This window comes from Lagopus leucura, unplaced genomic scaffold, assembly GCF_019238085.1.
Source record: "Lagopus leucura isolate 7727_CA_CO unplaced genomic scaffold, USGS_WTPT01 35238-0_obj-0_obj, whole genome shotgun sequence".
In the NCBI taxonomy this organism is placed as follows: domain Eukaryota; kingdom Metazoa; phylum Chordata; class Aves; order Galliformes; family Phasianidae; genus Lagopus; species Lagopus leucura.
In genome coordinates this window covers 1-12,946 of record NW_024964995.1, presented here as the reverse complement: position 1 = coordinate 12,946, position 12,946 = coordinate 1, and the positions used below count along the sequence as shown (strand labels likewise).

At 56.0% G+C, this 12,946-nt stretch overlaps 2 protein-coding genes across 4 annotated transcripts in view; both read right to left on the bottom strand.

Moving 5' to 3' along the window:
• The window catches only part of LOC122191935 (DNA polymerase alpha subunit B-like), a gene marked incomplete at its 3' end in the record, with an annotated part of 2,236 nt that extends 755 nt beyond the window's left edge, over window positions 1–1,481 (bottom strand). The window contains exons 1-4 of the mRNA XM_042892351.1: window positions 944–1,481; window positions 676–803; window positions 516–592; window positions 185–251 (exon numbers count right to left, since the gene is read on the bottom strand). Of these exons, the coding sequence (XP_042748285.1) occupies window positions 185–251; window positions 516–592; window positions 676–803; window positions 944–1,073 (402 nt within the window). The remainder of the gene's footprint in view (window positions 1–184; window positions 252–515; window positions 593–675; window positions 804–943) is intronic.
• Window positions 1,482–1,688: 207 nt separating this feature from the next.
• On the bottom strand, window positions 1,689–10,733 carry CAPN1 (calpain 1). 3 transcript variants are annotated; one of them, XM_042892348.1, is made up of 21 exons: window positions 10,452–10,733; window positions 9,941–10,010; window positions 9,499–9,617; window positions 8,222–8,355; window positions 7,976–8,144; window positions 7,717–7,800; window positions 7,562–7,647; window positions 7,412–7,486; window positions 7,132–7,292; window positions 6,774–6,952; window positions 6,380–6,391; window positions 6,056–6,267; window positions 5,290–5,329; window positions 4,774–4,839; window positions 4,448–4,505; window positions 4,251–4,315; window positions 3,768–3,836; window positions 3,333–3,411; window positions 3,131–3,247; window positions 2,610–2,668; window positions 1,689–2,187 (listed from the first exon to the last, which is right to left on the bottom strand). In XM_042892348.1, the coding sequence occupies exons 1-21, from the start codon at window positions 10,716–10,718 to the stop codon at window positions 2,161–2,163; spliced, it is 2,148 nt and encodes a 715-aa protein (XP_042748282.1). In that variant the 5' UTR covers window positions 10,719–10,733; the 3' UTR covers window positions 1,689–2,160. The 3 variants fall into 3 exon arrangements, with proteins under 3 accessions (XP_042748282.1, XP_042748284.1, XP_042748283.1); XM_042892349.1 differs by lacking the exons at window positions 1,689–2,187; window positions 2,610–2,668 and having other exon boundaries at window positions 3,156–3,247; window positions 3,768–3,832; XM_042892350.1 differs by lacking the exons at window positions 8,222–8,355; window positions 9,499–9,617; window positions 9,941–10,010; window positions 10,452–10,733 and having other exon boundaries at window positions 7,717–7,819; window positions 7,976–8,062.
• Between the last annotated feature and the right edge of the window lie 2,213 nt (window positions 10,734–12,946).

The window sequence follows — 12,946 nt, the reverse complement described above, 5'->3', positions numbered from 1 at the left end:
TTGGGGGGAGAAATGGGAAAAATTCTGGGGGAAAAAGGGGAAAAATTGGGAAAAGGGAACGAGCTCGAGGGCAGAAAATGGAAAAAGAGGAATTGGTTTGGGGGAAAAAAGGGGGAGAAGGGGAAGGGTTTTTTGGGGGGGGGGGGAAATAGGGGGGAATGAGGGAACTGCTGTGGGTCCGCACTTTGGATGGGGTGGAATAGGAATCCAAGAGCTGCTGCTCCTCCTCCTCCTCCTCCTCCTCGTCGAGGCTTCGGTCGTTAAGGAATGTGGCGCTCATTAATTAAAGGCTGCCTTAATTAGTGTTAATGAGCGGTGGAAGGGCTCAGCCCACTCTGTTTGGGGGGTTTGAATGGGAGAAGCCCCCAGATCCACATTTTCCTGCTGCGGTTTTGCTCGTTTTCCTACAAAATCCCCCCACATCTGAGGGATTTCCCACAACTTCACCCCATTTTATAAGAAATCCCCCAGATTTGCCCGATTTCCCACAGATTCCCCCCAAAAGAGGCAGATACAGCTCCTGCAACGTGTGCACGTCGTGCAGGCAGCGGCTGTCCGTCCTGCGGGTCCGTCTGTCCCTCCTGCTCAGCACCTATGGGGGGTGGGAGGGAATGAGGTCCCCCCAGAGCTCCCAGCACCGTTTTGGGGTGAATTTGAGGGATTTTGGGGTCTCACCTCGTGCTCAAAGGCGCTGAGGACCTCGGGGCTGAGCTGGGGGTCGAGGGCTTTGCTGGTGATGAAGGCGAGCAGCTCGTTAGCCAACGTCACCGGGTCCAACGAGTGGGACAGGCAGAGCTCCAGCACTGCGGGGGGCACAGAGATGGGGCGGCCCCACAACCATGGGGGGGAGGGGGGGGCAGGGGGTCCCGAGGCCCCAAATCAGCTCCTGTGATGCCCAAAGCCCCCCCAAAATGACCTGACATCAGCCCCTCTTCCCCCTCACGTTTATCGGTCGCGTCCTCCCCGTCGCAGCGCAGCTCGAACAGCGCCAACTCACGCAACACCGCCTCCACCGAGATCGGAACCGAAACCGGGACCGGGACCGGCACCGCATCCCGCTCCGGGGCCGCCATCACCGCGGGAAAAAAAACCCGCGCCGGCGCGAAAAACCCACGTGAGAACGAAGGAGGGGGCGTAACCTCTCCTAATTAGGAGAGTGGGGCGTGGCCATGCAGATTTTAAGTACAGGCGGCCAATGGGGGAGGGAGGGAGGAGGAAGGGGGCGAGGCCTCTCCTAATAAGGTGAGGGGTGGGGACATGGAGATTTTAAACACGGGGGCCAATGGGGGGGAGAGAGGGAGGTAGAGGGCGTGGCCTCTCCTAATAAGGCAAGGGGCGTAGCTATGCAGATTTTAAACACAGGGGACCAATGGGAGAGGGAGGGAGGAGGAAGGGGGCGGGGCAAAGAGAGAATTTGGCGCCGGGAGGAAAAGCGTCCCAAGGGCCCCAAATCCGTCGGAACTGCCCCAAAATCCCCCAGCAGCTCCACGACCCCCCAGAACAGCCGAATCCTCCCCAAAAACGCGCCCCGTGGCCTCAGAGCCTCCTCGCGGACGCCCAAACGTCTCTCCCGACCTCAAACCCCCCCACAAACCTCTCTGCCTCCCCCAAATCCTCACAATCCTCCCCCAGCCCACCCTGCGACCCCAGAACCCCATTCGGGGTCCTTCCCCAAAATCCCTCGTAGCCATTTTTTTATTATTATTATTATCCTTCGCAGACACAACAGATGAAAAAAAAAAATCCCATAATAAAAAGAAATAAAAATATAAAATCTGCCCCAAAATGTACAGCATCAGTTCGGCACTTGGGTGGGGGGCCCTGAAGCAAAGCAAGGCGAGTTTGGGGGAAAAAAGGAGAAAAAGGGGGAAGAAAAGGGGGGGAAAGGAAGAGGAGAACAAGGGCAGGGCTTTGGTTCAGCCGGCTGTGGGGTTCAGAGTAGAAAAACACGGGCGCCCTGCAGGAGATCCCTGATTCGCTGCCATCCCAAAAGCAAAACCCCGCTGCGGGGCGGGGGGAAATGGGGAGGATTCGCCCCAAAAGGGGGCTGCGGGTCGGGGCGGTCGTGGGTCGGCGTTGCTGTGGGGTCAGCATTGATGTGGGGTCAGCATTGATGTGGGGTCGGCGTTGCTGTGGGGTCGGCGCCGTCCCACGGAGCGCTCAGGCAAACATGGTGAGCTGCAGCCACTGCAGCCGGGAGCAACGAGACCCCAAAATGAGCAAAGGATCCCAAAACGTCCCCAAATGGGGCAAACATGGGGCCCAACGAAGCCAAAACAGCCCCAAATGCTCCCAAATGATCCCAAACACCCCCAAAAGGAGCCCAATTAACCCCAAAATGTGACCCCAAGTGACACCAAAGTAATCCCAAATTATCCCTAAATGGCCTGAAATGACCCCGTAACTGCCCCCAAAATGAACACAGACCCCAAAGTCACCCCAAAAGACCCCCAAATAATCCCCAGATAATCCCCAAATGGCCCCAAATGACGACAAAATGAACCCAAAGTGCCCCAAATGCCCCCAAGTGCCCCAAAATGCCCCAAAGTGCCCAAAAGTGCCCCCAAATGCCCCAAAGTGCCCCAAAATGCCCCCAAGTGCCCCCCCACCTGCAGGAGTCCGAAGGTGACGACGCCATCTTTGTCCCCATCCATGGCCTGGAAAAATCCTTTGGGGGAAAAAGGTGGGATTTTGGTACAGGGAAACATTTTGGGGGGAATTTGGAGCTTTTTGGGGTCGATTTGGGGGGAAAAAGGGGAAATTCTGCGCGGTCGAGCACTAAAACTGGTGATTTTTGGTAACAGTTGGAACGACCTCATGGGATTCGGGGGGAACGAGGGAATTTCTGTGTTTTGAGGGGAAAACCCCAAAATCTCATGGTTTTTTTTTTTTGTGGATTTCTTCATCCCATGGAAGTTGTTGATTTCTGGTAAAAATCGGGAAAACCAGACCAGATTTTGGGGGGAAAATGGGAAACCCGATGGGGGCTGAATGGGAAAAGCAGGAGGAAATGGCCGATTTTTAAGGAGAAAAGCCCCAAATGCGGCGTTTTCCACGCAGGTTCTCCCCTCCCCGGTCGGAAAGCAGCGATTTGGGGCTGCCCCCAGTGCTGGAGGGGGAAGGCGCTCACGGAACATCGTCTCCAGGCGCACGAGGCAGCAGACGAAGGAGTCGAAGTCGATGGCCAGGTCGGGCTCCGCATAGCGGGTGATGAGCAGCTGGTGCAGCTTCTGGCTCAGCTTGTAGCCTTTTGGGGACGAAGCGTGCGGTTTGAGGGGGGGCTCCGTGATGGGTTAATTAAGGGTGACCGGGTTAATTAACGAGTGCACTACCTGATGCTTCCAGAGCCAATCGCATCTCATAGGCGCTCATACTGCCTGACTTGTCCAGGTCGAACTTGCGGAACACAGCCTGGGGGGGGCAAAGGGGGGGGATAAGTGGGACCCGAAAATGGGGGGGGCATCAGTGGGACCCGAAAATGGGGGGGGGGGGGGGCATCAGTGGGACCCCAAAACTGGGGGAGGGGGGCATCAGCGGGACCCTACTGGAAACCCAGACCCCCACCCCCACCCCATCACCCCCCTTAACCCCCCCAAAACCCCACAATCCCCCCCGCAGCCCCTCCCCATCCCCCATGACTCCCCCCCACACCCCATAACCCTCCCCCACCAAAACCCCACAACACCCCCCCAACTTCCATAACCTCCCTCCCCAGCCCCCACCCCACAACCCCCTTCCGAAACCCCACATCTCCCCCCAGCCCCCACCAGGTAATTGCGGATCCTGTTCCACAGGACGTTGAACTCCACCAGGCCCAGCTTCCCGTTCCCATCTTTCTATGGGGTGAGGGGGAGTTAAGGACAAACTGGGAGATTTTGGGGCACAATTCCTGGAAATTAAAAAAAAGAGCAAAAAGGAGGAAAAAAACCTAAAGTGGGCATAAAGTCCCAAAAATAAAGGAGTGAAAGGCCCCAAAATGGATGAGAAAGCCTCAAAACGGTGAGAAATGGGCAAAAAGGCCAAAAAAGTGTTGGAAAAAGAGCACAGAAAGGTGAAAATCCCTCAAAAGCCCTAACAGCTAACAGACCCCACAGCAGCTGAAAAGCCCTACAAAAGAGGTGAAATGGGGGGATTATGGGATCTGGATAGCCCAAAATTGGTGAAAAAGCCCAAAAAAAGGATGGGAAAAATCCCCAGATGAGAGGAAAATGGGCAAAAAGGGGGAAAGTGCCCCCAAAAGAGGAGGATACGTCCATCAGGTTGACCATGCTGCGGCACGACTCGATGCTGAACCCTTTGGTGCGCAGGTCCTTATCTGCAAACAGAAACCCCAACAATTCCTATGGGAACCCAAAAAGGGAGCCCAGGAACGGACGTTTTTGTTCTGGGCCCCAAATGAGCCGTTCTGGGGGGTTTTCAGCCCAAAATGTGCGTTGCCCCCCCTCACGTTTGGCGATGATGCGGTTGAGGATCGTCTGCAGCTCCGTGACGCTGATCTCCATGTCCTATAGGGCAGATCATAGGGCTGCACCCCATAACAGCCCTAACATCCCATGGGGCTGCACCCCATAACAGTCCCCACATCCTATAGGGGGTGTGAGCTGCTTGACTCCTATAGGGGGATATGGGCTGTGGTTTCTATAGGGGGGGCTGTGGTTCCTATAGGGGGGGCCTGGGGTTCCTATAGGGGGGACTGTGGTTCCATAGGGGGGCTGTGGTTTCTATAGGGGCTGTGGTTCCTATAGGATCTGTGGTTCCCATAGCGGCTCTCACCGGCCCCGCCAGCTGCCTGAAGAGCTGCTTGAAGTTCTCATCGATCTCGGCCTCGGACAGCACTTTCTGGGGGGAAAAAGGGCAGTTTTGGGCAAAAGGAGGCGGCGATGGGAAGGGGGGGAGGTTTTGCTTTCTGGGGGGGCTTTGGTGGGAGGAGTGAATGGGGTTTGGGGGGGGTGGTTAAGGGTTTTGGGGAGAAAATGGGGTTTTGGGGGAAAAATGGGTATTTAGGGGGGAAAAGTGAGTTTTTTGGGGGGATAAATAGTGATGTTTTTTGGGGGGGAAATTGGGTTTTGGGAGGGGGAAATTGGGTTTAGGGGGAAAGATAGGGTTTTTTGGTGGGAAAACAGAGATTGTGGGGGGAGAAATGGGCGTTTCTGGGGAAAAAGTAATTTTTTTTGTGAGATAAACAGGGATTTGAGGGAACAAATGGGGGTTGGGAGGAAATGTAGAGCTTTTGAGAGCAAAAACGGCACTTTTGGGGGAGAAAAGAGCAGTTTTAGTTAAAAGCCTCACCTCATCCGGGAGCTTCGCCTCGATTTTGTCGTCCATTTCTCTGCGAAGAAAAACAGGAATGAAAAATTACGGGTGGGAATGAATGAACGGATGGACGGATGGGTGAATGAATGGAAGTGGGTGGGAATGGATGGATTAAACATTATGGGATGGAAGGAATGAATAAAAAACAAAAACAGGTTGGGAGAAGCGAACGGAAAATTATGGGATGGAATGAGTGAAATGCAATGGGTTGGGATGGATGGATGGACAGACGGACGGATGGATGAATGAAAACCAATGGGGGTGGGGGTGAATGAATGGAAACCAATGGGTGAGGATGGACGGATGGACGGACGGATGGATGGATGGGTGGGTGGATGGAAACCAATGGGTTGGGATGGGTGGATGGGTGGATGGACGGATGGATAGGTGGACGGATGGGTGGATGGGTGGACAGATAGACGAATGGAAACCAATGGGTTGGGATGGATGGATGGATGATGGATGGGTGGATGGATGGGTGGATGGATGGATGGGTGGACAGATGGACAAATGGAAACCAATGGGTTGGGATGGATGGATGGATGGATGGATGGATGGATGGATGGATGGACGGATGAGCGGACAGATGGACGAATGGAAACCATTGGGTTGGGACGGATGAGTGGATGGATGAAAACCATGGCGCTGGGACGCACGAATGCCAAGAGCGGGGTGGGAGGGACGCCGACCGCAGGGGTGGCGCGGAGGCGGAGGTTCGTTAGCGCTAACGAGGGAGGCTCACTCAGTGCCCGCCTTCTTCTCGGAGAAGACGCGCAGCACGAAGTCTCCCTCGCGGTTGGGCTCGAAGGTGGAAGGCACCACGATGTACTCGCCGGGCGGCAGGCGCAGGCGCGTGCTGACCTCACGCAGGTTGATGAACTGCTCGGAGCGAGCGCGGGACGCGTTGGACAGGAAGAAATCGCGCGGCAGGTGGAGCCCGGAGCGACCCAGGTGCTGTTGGGATGGGAGAGGAAAAGGCGGAGCGGAGGAGGGACGGCCCGATGCGGTGAGCGATGTGTGATGGAGGAGCCGCCGGGAGCCGGCCGGGAGCAGGAGGAGTACGAACCTCTGGGGGAACCTGGAGGGGGTGGGAAGGGAGATGGGGGTGAGGTGGTGTGGGGAGGCGGGAGGACAGACACACAGACAGGCGGACAGATAGGCAGGGACAGACGGGCAGGCAGACAGGGACAGAAAGGCAGCAGGGAAGGACAGGCAGACAGATGAGCAGGGACAGGCAGAAAGGCAGACAGGCAGACCAACAGACAAGAGGGTGGCAAACAGACGAGAGAGGCAGACAGACAGAAAAGAGGAGGGAGAGGGCAGCAGACAGACAGACAAGGGGGAGGAAGGCAGGCGAGAGGGATGAGAGGGTGGCAGACAGACAGAGGGATGAGACCGGCAGATGAGCAGCAGGCAGGCGGACAAGCCTCAGACAGACAGAGGGACGGACAGACGGACACCTCGTAGACAGCGAAGCCGATGGTCTCCATGTCCTTCCCGTAGCGGCGCTCGCGCCGTCGGTGTTTCTGCATGAGGGCCAGCAGGAAGCTGCAGCCCGGCTCACGGCCACCAAAATCGTCCCCGTCGTCGTCCACCTCCTCCAGGCAGATCTTGAACTGGGGGTTGATCCAAAAGGTGGCTGTGGGGAGAGGGGAAGAGGTAAAAAGGGGGGAGAAAAAAAGGGGAAAGGAAGGAGGAGGGGGAGAAAGGAAAGAAGGGGAAATGGAAGGAGGAGGGGGGAAAGAAGGGGAAAAGAGGAAAAGGGAAAAGAGGAAAAGGAAGGGGAAAAGAGGAAGGGGAAAGGCAGAGGCAGCAGACCAGGGTAGTTCCTGCAGCCGCCGGCTGTGCTGCCGCGCCGCCAGGAGCCGTCGAAGAGCCTCGTGTTCCATTTGCGGAACTTGCGGGACTGCAGGGCGTCGGGGGTGAGGTTGCAGATCTCCAGGCGGGTGAATTCCCTCAGGAAATCCCGGAACGACATCCTGGGGCGAGGAAAGGTTCCCAGCGATGCTGAGCCCCGTTCCTTTGGGACAAAATCACCTCCACAAGGGACACAAAACGGCCAAGGGAAGGCTTTCGCTTTTCCGTCGCCCCCACTCACCAGAACTCCCCATCCTCCATTCTCACCATCAGCTGCTGCCTCAGCGCCGGCTCCACCGCGTTCCACTCGGAGGAGCTGAGACAACCAACAGCCATCAGCCCGTCGGTGCCCTCCCTCGCTAATTAACACTAACGAGGGGCGCGGCCTTACTTGTCACTCCAGGCTCCGGTCCATTCCACCTCCCCCCAGGGGTTCCGCAGGCGGATCAGACCCAGCGACTGCCCGCGGTAGCTGATCTGCAAAGGGCGCCGTGAGGGCCGTGACCCCAAGGCGGGGTTTGGCCCCCGAACAGCGGCCGCCCTCACCTGCCTGGCGCCCGTCACCGAGTAGGCATGGCCCTTCACCAGCTTCTTGAACGTCACCGCCTCCATGTCGAAGGCGCTCGTGATCTGGGGGGACGTGGGACATCTTGGGGGAAAGCCACACAAATTTCCCCCTTTCCTTTCTTTTCCCTTTTTCCCCCTTTCCCCCTTCTCTTCCTCTCCCCATTTCTCCCCTGTTCCCCCTTCCCCCCCCCTTTTTCTCCCCCCAAAACGCCTTTTTCTCCCCCCAAAACCAGCTCACATCGATGGAGCAGCCCAGCAGGGATCCCCTCTCCAACGCCTTCAGGATGATCTGGTAGAGGTCCTGGGGGGGCTTGCGCAGGTCGTACCACTCCGTGACCCCCCCAGTGAAATCCTCGAAGCCCTCCGAGGTGCTGCCTCCAGACAGCGCCTCATAGCAGCCGTTCACCCTGCAGAATGTGATTTGTGGAGCCGTTGTCGGGGCGTTTTGTCCCAGAATAAAGGTGGGGTCGGGGTCGGGCCGTACTTGGCGTAGGCTTTCTCCAGCAGAGCGCTCCAGAATTCCGAGCCCTCGGCGGAGTGGACGAAGAGCAGCTTGCCGTCCTTGGTGGGCAGGTAATCGTCCACCACCACGTCCTGCCACTCACCAAACTGCCAGATCTGGGCAGGGGAAAGGGGGGAAAGGAAGGAGGGAGTGGGGAAGGAAGGAGGGGGAAGGGAGGAGAGGGGAAGGAAAGAGAAAGGAAGGAAGGAAGGAGGGAAGGAGGGAAGGGAGGAAGTAGAGAGGGGGAAGGAAGGAGAGGGAAAAGAAGGAAGGGGGAAGAACGGAAGGAAGGGGAGAGAAGTGAGGAAGGAAGGAAAAAAGGAAGGAAGGAAGAGAGGAAGGAAGGAACAAAGGAGGAGGAAGAGGAGGAACATGGGAGAGGAGGAGGAAGGAAAAAGAAGAAAGGGAGGAGAGGAGAGGTGAATGTCAGCCTCACAGTCTCCAATGTAAGGCGAGATATGGCAAAAAAAAAAAAAGAAAAAAGGAGGAAAAAAAAAGAGCTTTAATTGTGAAAATCAACCCCCAAATCCCCAGCTGAAGCCAAAATATGGGAAAAAAACCCATTGGGTTGTGAAAATAGGTCCCAACGTTGGTGAAATCCAATCCCAAAACTGGCAAAAACCGACCCTGGAATTGAAAACATTGATGCTCAAATGTGGGGAAGTCAGAGCCCAAAAGCTGTAAAGGAAGGAGGAGGGGGAAAGGAAGAGGGGGAGGAAGGAAGAAGAGAAGGGAAGAGGAAGGAAGAGGAAGAAAGAAGGAGAAGAGGAAGAAAGGAAGAGGAAGAGGGAGAAAAGAGGGGGAGGAAGGAAAAGGACAGAAGGAGGAGGAAGAGGAAGGAAGAGGAGGAAGAGGAAGGAGGAGCAGGAGGAAGAGGAGGAAGAAGCAGCACGGAGGAGGAGGAGGCTGAAAGTGCCCCCAGGCTGCGGGGCTCCCTGCGTTCTGCCCTTTTCCCTGCAGGAGCTGAGCCCTCTGCGCTGCCAGAAGCGCAGTAATTGAAACCCGCCCTTTTATTCTGCCCCAACAATAATTAACAGCCAGAACTCATTAAGCAGCCGGGTTCATCCTGTCCCCAGGATAAATGTGGGGTTATTTTGTGGGGGAAACACCCATTTATGGCCCCCACCCTGCAGCGCCCAACCCGAACAGAGGGTGACTCACGGCTGCGATGCGCCCAGAGAGAGAGGAACCCCATTTTGGGGTGGAAAGCAGCAAAAGGAGCCCCGAAAAAAACCCATTTGGGGCGAGAAGGAGCAGACCTGGAAGTGGAAGATCCCAGCATAGCCGTCCTGGAAGCTCTGGCCGTGCGGCACCACGCGGTGCAGGATGGCCTCGTTCAGCGTCAGGGACGCGATGGCTGCCAGCAACCAGCAGTCACCTGGGTTTGGGGTGAAAAAAGGGGTTTTTGGGGCTGCTGGTGCTTCCCCGTAGGGTCCTCACACCCCGGGGGGGCTTCAGGGGGTCCCACAGTGATCCTACGGGGTGCAGAAGGGAGAGAATTCATCAGCATTGACCCCAAAATCGGCACTGACCCCAAAATGGTCACCACTGACCCCAAAGTTGCCAACACTGACCCCAAAACTGACAATGCTGACCCCCAAACGGCCAACGTTGCCCCCAAAACACTCAGTACTGACCCCAAAACGCTCAGCCTTGCCCCAAAGCCCCCAGGCGAGGTAAAGCAGCTGCTGCCTCTCCTACCCAGCGCTCCCTGGCAGATGTCGGTGCGCGTCGCGCCGTCCACGATGAACCTTGGGTTCCGACAGAGCTCCTGGATGGCAACAAGAGGGGAAACCCCGGAGACCCAAATTAATGGGATATCACCCCAAAAGGGGTTGTTAATGAGGGGGCCAATGAAAAATGGCCAACACTGGGATATCCAAGGGGGCAAAAAGAGGGGGAAAGCCCTAAAATAAGGGTAAAAAATGGCCAGAATTGGGATTTTTCCCTTTTTTCTTCATTCCAAATGGGGTTTTAATGGGGGAAGCGATGAAGAAGGGCACAACATTGGGACAGTTCCCTTTTTTCTTCACCTCGCAAAGGGTCTGAATGAGGGAACTGGCGACTTTAACCCAAATTAACCCCAAAAAGGGAAAGGTTTAACGAGGCAAAGGACCAAATCCACCAGCCGTTGTGTCGGACTCCCAACAGCGGGCATCAATCGGATGGCAATGGAACAAACGGGGCTAATTATGTGTTAATTAACGCTCACCGTCGGCCGCTTCCACGTCACGCCACGGGTTTTGGAAGAGCCGGGGCCGAGCTCCTGGAAGCCCAGAGACGAGGCGGCGGGGGGAAAGGTTTCGTCCCTGAAGAGGCTCCCGGAGCGCAGGCAGGCGCCGCGCAGCGCTGCGTAGTCCTGGCCGTGGAAGCGCACGGCCTGCTGGTGCTGCCCCAGGCCCTGCGCCTTGGCTCGCTGCCGCTGCACCTGCGCCGACACCCCGGTGCAGAAGACGGGCACCACGGGCTGCTCCGCCATCCTGCGCCTGGGCAGCGGGGGGAGAAGGGGGAAAGGGTGAGAAGGGGTGAGAAGGGGTGAGAAAGGGTGAGAAAGGGTGAGAAAGGGTGAGAAAGGGTGAGAAAGGGCCCCGGGGGGCGCAAAAATGGCTGCGTGGACTCGCTGCGGTCCCACTGTGTTGCTCCATAAACTCAAGTCATCCAGTGCCCAACTGGACTGCTCGTTAAGGCCCTTTTAAGGCTTTGATCTTCATTAGCAACCCTGCTAATTTGGCCCTGCTTGGAAGACTCCACTGCAGAGCACAGCGTTCATCAATAAGAATCGACTTCGTGACTCGTTTTCCCCTTTTTTGCCCCATTATGGCTTCCCGAAAACCAAAGTCACAGAGCGCCCAAAACAATGGGGTCAATGTTACGGGGTCCCTTCGTTAACACCATTTTAATTAACGCCACCAATTAGCACACGTTAGCTTGGTGCACACAAGCACACATTAACTTGGTGTAGGGGAGCCTGGTTGAAGGGAAGTGGGGCATTCCTTCCTTTGATCCCATTCCTATAGGGAACTTTGGGGCATTCTGGTCCGTTTTGGGGTCTGTGAGCAGATGGGGTGGAAACGGGGTTTGTTGCCAGAGGGAGTTTTGGGGTAAGTTTGGGGTATTTTGGTCCATTCGGGGCTGTTTCAGCCAGTTTGGTGGTCTGTGAGCAGATGGGGTGAAAAAGGACAAGGGGATTTGGGGGAATTTGGGGGTATTTCAGTCAATTTTGGGGTCTGTGAGCAGACGGGGATTTGTTATAGGGGACCCAAAGAGGATCTGGGGTAAATTTGGGAAATTGAGGGAAAAGAAGAGAGAGGGAAATAACAGAAAGCTACAAACCGGACAGATCTGGGGCTGCAGGTGGGTTTGGGGTAAATTTGGGGCAAATGTGGGGGATTTTGGTGCTGGGAAGTGGTGAATTTTGGGGGGAAGCAGGGAAAGCCATTGGATCCCACTGCGGCCCCACAGCAGCTGCTGGGGAACTGCAACCCGAGCAGGAGCCCAAAATAGCCCCGCTTAACCTTGTAACAGCCAGCAACAATTAACAGTATCTGCTAATTAATTATGTGCACGCGTTCATTAAAAGCATTGATTGGGAAAGGAAGCAAACGACCCACGTGCCCCTAAAAGGGGCTGAGTTTAAAGGGAAACGGCCCCAAAAGGGAACGGTGTGCAAAAAGTTTAATTAGGCTTAACGAGGCGCTGGGGGGAGGTTAATTAGGTGTAGGGAGGTTCGTTAAGTGGTAATTACTGCTGGGTGGGGTGGGGGGCTGGAATGCTGAGCCCAAAGCGTGGCCAGGAAGAGTCTGGGGTGGGCAGCCTGAAATGAAAGGCTGTGCATGGAATCCTTGGGGGTTGCGACCCAAAATCACCCAAATTCACCCCAAAATGAGGGGGGGGGCTGAGGTCAGCAGTGGGACCCCCCCCCAAGAAGCATTTTGGGGTGAGACTGAGGCCTCATAACCCTATAATGAGAGCGATTTCCTCCTGCACCCCATGCCCCGACCCCATTAAGACGCCCAATTAAGAAGCCCCCATTAATGAGGGATCCCACTAACGAGGACCCCTCCTCACTTTGGGGGGCCCCCACGCACCCCTTCCTTCACCCCTTTTCCCCCCAAAACAAAACGTTTTCCTGCTCCCCACGCTTCCTCCTCTCCATTTTGGGGCTGAAAGAATCCAGATCCGGGGCCAAAGATCCCCTTTTTGCTGCCAAACCACCCCACTTTGAGTCCAAAATAACCCAGTTTGGGGGCCAAAGAACCCAGATCTGAGGCCAAAAGAGCCACGGAACCAAAACCGCCTCTTTTTGCCCCATTTGTGAGCAAAGCATCCCAGCAGGTGCTGCTGTGTGCTCTCCCACCAGCACTTCCCCCATAAAAAGAGGAGGAAAAAAAAAAGCAAAGCCAAAATGACAGAAAAATGGGGGGGGAGCTGGGAAAAAGCTGAACTGGGGGTCAAAACTTTAAAAGCCCCCAATGTTTCTCGTTTAACCCCAAAACTTTCCTCCCATAGAACTCCTCCCTGCTTCGCAACGGCGCTCGGCCCCAAATACGGAACCGCAGCGCTCCCAGCCCAAAGCACTGCAAACAGCCCCAAATCTCAGGGGGTTTTGGTGCTTTTTTGGTTGGTCGGTTTCCCCAAAATCGTGTTTTCTTGCCCCAGTTTCCCCCTTTCCCTGCCCCGATCCGACCGTTGTGTAAGAACCCCCCC

Excerpts from the sequence above, each read along its gene's own strand:
- CAPN1 (XM_042892348.1), bottom strand. The coding sequence starts at position 10,718 with ATGGCGGAGCAGCCCGTGGTGCCCGTCTTCTGCACCGGGGTGTCGGCG. Across the intron at positions 4,506-4,773 it reads TCAGGCAGCTGGCGGGGCCG|GACATGGAGATCAGCGTCAC; the intron begins GTGAGAGCCGCT and ends TCTGCCCTATAG. Across the intron at positions 3,412-3,767 it reads ACAGGATCCGCAATTACCTG|GCTGTGTTCCGCAAGTTCGA; the intron begins GTGGGGGCTGGG and ends TGCCCCCCCCAG.